We start from the raw sequence: 6,610 nt of genomic DNA, 5'->3' as shown, positions 1-6,610 counted from the left end.
TGCCGGTGGTAGTCATAATGAGCACAGGTATTAATATAGCAGTCCCCAACGACTGCGATAGTAGGTGACCTTGGGGCCTTCGCCGGTATGGCGACCGGAGTTAGTGGACTTTATACGATAAGATTATATTATAATACATACCAATTAAGCGGTGCAGGGTAGCTTGACTGTAATGCTATCGAGAGCCATAAAAACGATGCGTGTAAATTAACGTGTTGACTCAACGACGTCTAGACACGAACTGTATTATATAATTAAAGATAATAATTATTAATAAAATAATATGAACCAATAATAGATGCAAATCCCCTGTGCCATCCTTCTACAGCATTGTTTGTTGTTGGAAGACCATTTTTGACAGAATAGTGACAATTCCAAATATCAATTTGATATCTTGGTTGGCGTCGAATTTTTCGTCTTTCTATTATTTTTCCTACCCAGTTTTCCTCAAAATAATCCAAGAATGGAATTAACAGGTCTTCATTGTCAACATAAAATTGTGTTTCTAAAATTTCTTCATAAATGTTAGTAACGTTATCAGGAACATAGGCTAAAGCAGCTAGCATACGAATATGAAGACCAAAGTTAGGATTATTAACATAATTTTCGACTAGACCAACATTTTGAATTAGTCGCCACATACATTTAGAAAAATGAAAAAAAACAACCTTGTTGTTCAGCATGTGGAAAAACGGTTTTGAATGCATTTATTGAGGCATGTTCAAAATCTACGATCTCGTATTATTACCGATGTAGGATTTAAAGATGGTTTTATTTCTAATAAATATTTAAGAAAACGTGTATATATTAATTAAGATTTATCGGTTAATAATGCATAAATGGTAGGACTAACTGTTTGGTCACCCTGTTGAATAAGTACATGAATAGTGAATAACTGATAAAAAAGTGAAGGTACCGTTTTAAAAGTTCCGTTTACCAACCAATTAGTTGATCGATCCATCAATTTTAAATTATTTTCGGTCAAAAATAATAAAATTCGATCCTGTGATGCTCCACTGTCAAATATTAAAAATTGTTCTCCTTTTATCGTTTTAGTATACTCATCAGAAATTTTTTAAGTCACTGACTGTTTTCGGAATAGGCGGTGCACATTGATTACGTATTCGAACGATACGTATAGTGTGTTTCAAATGATGAACTGAAGGAATTGCACCGGCTACTCTAGGTACTATTTGTACAGCACTGATTATATCATGTGGAGTAATTTGTGTGTGAACAACCGCTTCTTTAATCTTATTCATAGCCATTTTGCATTGAATTTTACACGGATCGGGAACATGATTATGAGAGTTTTCCTTAGGTTGACTTTTAATTTTTCCGTTAATCGTAATTATTTTACCTTTATATGAACTTTCTACGCAACACCAATATATTGTGTTATTTTGTTTTCTATCTTCACGATGCAAGAATCCACTATACAATAATAAATCTTTAATTTTATTACTTTTTACAAATTCCATTGAAAATAATAATAAATATGTTTTTTTTTTTTTACACTGTATTTTTCTAACGAACAAAAATAATAAATAATACAATCTACACACTGACGCACTGAACTACAACTGTATTAACTTGTGTCAACTCAAATATAATATGATTGACACTTTTATCTAAATTTCCAACATATATATAATATCTAAGTTACATAGTAATTAAGATAGTACATTGACGACGACTTGATACATCCGTGGTCAAAGTCAATTGCATCAGATAACGCTGGTAAAAATAGAAAGAAATTTATATGTTCCAATTTATGATGTCAGTAAGTTATCTTGATAAATAATGAATTGAAAATGATTGAATATATGTAATTTAAATTTAAGTTTCGCTATTATGCATGATCGCTTATTTAAAAATTCGCTGTTTTTATTTTCGCTATAATTAATTCGCGATTTTTATATTCGCCGTTATTGTTTCGCTATGTTGGCCGGATACCACTGTATATAGTTGTTGGTGTAAATGATAAATGTTAATTTTAAAATCATCTAGTATTATGAGTATGTGTACAATTTACAATAAGCACTATTATTTATTATTGTTAAAATTAAAATATTCAATTTTTAGAAATTAAAAAATAAAGCATCAGCATCGAAGAACTTATCGGTACTTCGTTAAAAAATGTTTTCAAACTGTGAATTTAATAATATTATATACAGAAAATAACTTCGCCTTATTTTAGCTTATGGTAGATTTAGAAACTACTGAGAATTTTGCAGCTTTGATAAACTCGAAGCATCATCTGTGTATCTAATTTCCGATCGATAAAGGACTATTTGGAACTTTTTGAAAACTTCCTGTACTAAAAATCGTCTTTTGAGAAAATAAAACATTATTAAACCAATAACTTATCCGCCCTTCTAAATATTAATAATATTTATAAGTCAAAACTCATTCTCTATTCTATATTAAAAAATATAAATATTTATCCATCGTTAAAAGACAGAATATACAATATGTACGTTAATACATTTATTAGTTTTGAGTAAAAATGAGAATACTCAATTTTGGGTGAATATTATATAGTTATCTTAAAGTAAATACGAAATAATATATAACCATTTTTATATAACTAATTGATGCTTTGTACTGATAGATGATTAACTAAAAATATAGAATTGTTACCAAAGATAATTTTAGAGAGATAAATTATGATGAATTAAATATTATAGGAAGTTCAATAAAATATACAAATTAAAAAAAAATTATATTAAATTGGGTTGCTCCGTTTAACAATTATGCTATACTTAGTATTCAATTTAGCATGATGTGTCTTTTGAGAAATACTAGTGAAATATATATAACTAGATTAATTACTCGGCTTCACCCGTGTGTAGTTTTTGTTTTCTCTAAATGAAATACTTAAATAAACACACGTTGTATTTTAAAGAAAAAAAATTATGAAAAAATAAGTGCTAAAAAGTAGTAGTAGCTGAATTATAAAAAATAATAATAATATTTACAAATGATTCTATACACATATTATTAAAAATGATTCTATAATCTTTATACTTATATATATATATAAAATAACAGGCCTTTTTTATGTTTCAATTCTATGATAATATAATTTAACATTTATCCAACCCCCTCCATTCCCTCCATAAAAAAATAATTAAAAATTGAATAATGTGATGACACTCAGGAAGGTATTTGGAACTGTAAAAAAAAATTGGAAAAATGTTAAATAGTATTGTCACAAAATTGAGACATAAAAAGTTCTGTTCTTTTATATATAAGGATTATTATAGCATAAAATAACCTACGGTGTGGAATATTATTAAAAAGTATTGTTTGGAAAAAACAATACAACCCAATTTAATTTTGAATTAAAAAATTGTCTTTTATATTACCATTAATTTTTAAAATAAAATTTCACAGTATTATCCCTCGTGTACCTATATTTAAGTTTTTAGCTAATAATTGACCAAAAAAGTTGTTATTCAAAACATACCTATAATTTATTCTGTAATGTATAATTGACAATTATTGTAGCTTATAATTTAATAATACTCTGTTGTTTTGTAAAAGCCAATTCAATTTTAAATAAGTTTAATTTGTAGTATTTTATTTAGTCTTAAGAAGTCATTTAAATAACGTTTTATGAATATAATTTAAAACTACCGCAGTATCCGATTATTTTTCATAAATTCTACGTTTTGGATATAAAACTTTCAAAAGCTAGTTTAAATTAATTTTTAATGCAAATAAAAAAATTTTTATCGTTAGATAACAGATTGTAGCATTAATCATTGTTCGTATTAGATTTATTGAAACATGTAAAATATATAACTTTTGTCTTAAATTTATTATAAATCTGTAGTCTGTACAAAACTAACTGAATGAATAATCAATGCAATGTAATGATTAACTATCAAATTTAACATGTTAACCTTGTTAAAAAACTAATATCTTACTCTTATAGAAACGTTCAAAAATAAAAGTATATTCACTGTATAATGTATAAATTACGTTTTTGGTTTTCAAAATATATTTTACCTATAGATGTAAGTATTTTTATTCGGCAATAAAGTATTTAAGTTGAAAAACAAATGATTCAAAGAAGGAATATTTGATATTTTTTTGCGAAGAACAACTATGCACATAACTTATGTAAGAAATACGATTGTATGAATATTAGTATTATTCAGGGACTTGTCTAGACTTTTTTTTTTTTGAAAAGAGTTAAATAGTTTTATTACTACGTATTTCAAATGCACTGATTTCATGGGGGTTAATTTGTAACTTATTGGCCGGTAATCTTTTTTTCTTTTTTTTTTACTTTTTTGTGGGCAATTCACTATCTAGATATCCTTTTTTTTTTATAAATCATACATTCTATTTCTATACAATTTTTCTATATTCCTACTCCGATGGAAATTAGAAATCGAGACCAACCCAGAATCTTATTTTTAGAAATAACTATTTGCTACATTGTAACAGTATCGAGTTAATTTCACATAGTTTCGATAGCGAAACGTTTACCAAAATATATTAGGAAGTTTCATTATCAATGAATCAATCGAAACATAACAGAGAAGAATATAAAGATATAAGTTATAGCCATCTACTTTTACATTTCCTCCCATTAAATTTTTTATTTACTCCTTGGAAAATGTTATTTCAAAATATTTCAATTTAATTATATCGGTGTATATTTAATTCGTTTAAAAATTAACAAATACGAGGTTTCATAATTTATTTATCTTTTGTAAATATTTCTATTTAATTAATTCACATTTACCTAACAAAATAAATTTTTAAAAAAATGATTCATACTCACCCTTGATCTCATCCCAAGTTACTTCGACCATTGCTATTTATTGCGTAGGCATGTTTTGCTTATATAACATTCAGTTGTCGTTACGTAAAATAACGAATTAAGATCAATGTGATTTATACTTTTCGCGAAACCTATCGACAATTGGTCAGATGTCGGTGATACCTGTATAACACAAGAATTAAAATATAACTTTATCGACGTCATCGTATTGCGTGAAACCGACTATGATATTACATAAAATGTATACACATTGACACATTATATTTAATATAATATGTCAATATTTATACGTATGTCGTGAAATTATTAAAGGAACGATTCATGGATAATTTTATACGTAAAGCACACATTATTATTATACATTACAGAGTGGCACAAAAAAATATAATTGAAGATTTTGAGAATTATATGTTGTGGACTCCGACATCCGTTGAATCGTTTCATCAGAATCACGTTTAAACAATAATCTATATGATATTATGTAATATATTAATGTTAAAATATTCATATAGAATACAATGTTATTAAAAATATATTCAAACAATAAATTATTCTAACGAAAGGCAGTAATTGTTGTTGCCAAGTATAATACTTAGTTATTTATTTTTCGTTATAATTTCAATAATTTGAAGAAACTATAATTTTCAATAGAATTTTTTTATTGAGTTTTATAGTTAATTTTTATAATCCACGTTATAGAATATAGTGACTACCATGTTAATAACCATAGGTTCTTTATGAATTATATTTTAATTAAACTTTTGAATAATCAATAATCATAAATAAATAAATCAATAAAGAAAATCAATAGCTATTAGTAATAAACATAATTTTAGAAGCTGTGATATAGATACCGATATTATATAATTCTAAGTATTTTGATGTCATCAATATAATAACTAAAAACAGAAACAAATACTTAAAACTGATTTGCATCAAAATATTCATAGGTACCCAAAGGCATAGGTAAAGATTATTTATTGGGAAGGAATTATATATTTAGGTAATAAATATTTTTATTATTACTTATTTATTTATTACCTGAGATTTTGGCAATGAGGAGGATTTGTACCCAAATTCCCTTATAATAAAATATCAAAATAATGAGCGCTTGTAAATTGCACCCACATTAAATAGGTAGTAAAAATACTATAGTAAATTGCGCCCATGGTATCTACTAATAAGTAACCTCATATTTATAATTTTATGGATTAAATATTAGAGTTACAATCTAAAATTTATATAAAAATTAATAGTATAAATATCTATAATACCTAAAACCTAATACCTAAATACCTAACTTTATACGTTCATACATTTCATTTATTCCTATATTTCAAAACACCAAATCAAAAAAAAAAAAAAAAATTCAAAAAATGGAAAAAATTATTCAACAATACAATGAAAACACTATTACGAGGGCTGAATATGTGAAGATGATGTCTCATTACTACACAGATAATTTATAACTGTATTTTTTATTATTAACATTTTTAACCTAACAAAAAATAAATAAAAAAACTATAATTAATACCATAATATTAAAAAATAAATATTTATTTTCCAATTTATTAATTAATTTATTCATTTCAAGTAAACCAAAAAAAAAACATTTTTGGAGGATAGTTATAGTCGCCTCCTCGTGGTGTCCTCTGGGTAATGCTACCAAATATAATTATCATAAAAATATTTCTATTGGGCGCAATTTATTATACAGAAATTTGTACCTGAAAAATACCGAGCCCAATTTAATACACAAAAATTTATACTTGAAAAATACGGGACGTAATTTACAATTGTTTCCCTTCG

At 25.7% G+C, this 6,610-nt stretch overlaps 1 protein-coding gene across 1 annotated transcript; it reads right to left on the bottom strand.

The window, feature by feature from the left end:
• Window positions 1-254: 254 nt before the first annotated feature.
• On the bottom strand, window positions 255-1,429 carry LOC112683564. Its single transcript, XM_025554645.1, has one exon. It carries the CDS (start codon window positions 705-707, stop codon window positions 255-257), a length of 453 nt encoding a protein of 150 aa, XP_025410430.1. The 5' UTR covers window positions 708-1,429.
• Between the last annotated feature and the right edge of the window lie 5,181 nt (window positions 1,430-6,610).

Source organism: Sipha flava, unplaced genomic scaffold, assembly GCF_003268045.1.
Source record: "Sipha flava isolate LNK unplaced genomic scaffold, YSA_version1 229_pilon_pilon, whole genome shotgun sequence".
Lineage (NCBI taxonomy): Eukaryota > Metazoa > Arthropoda > Insecta > Hemiptera > Aphididae > Sipha > Sipha flava.
This window is presented reverse-complemented; position numbering and strand designations above follow the sequence as displayed.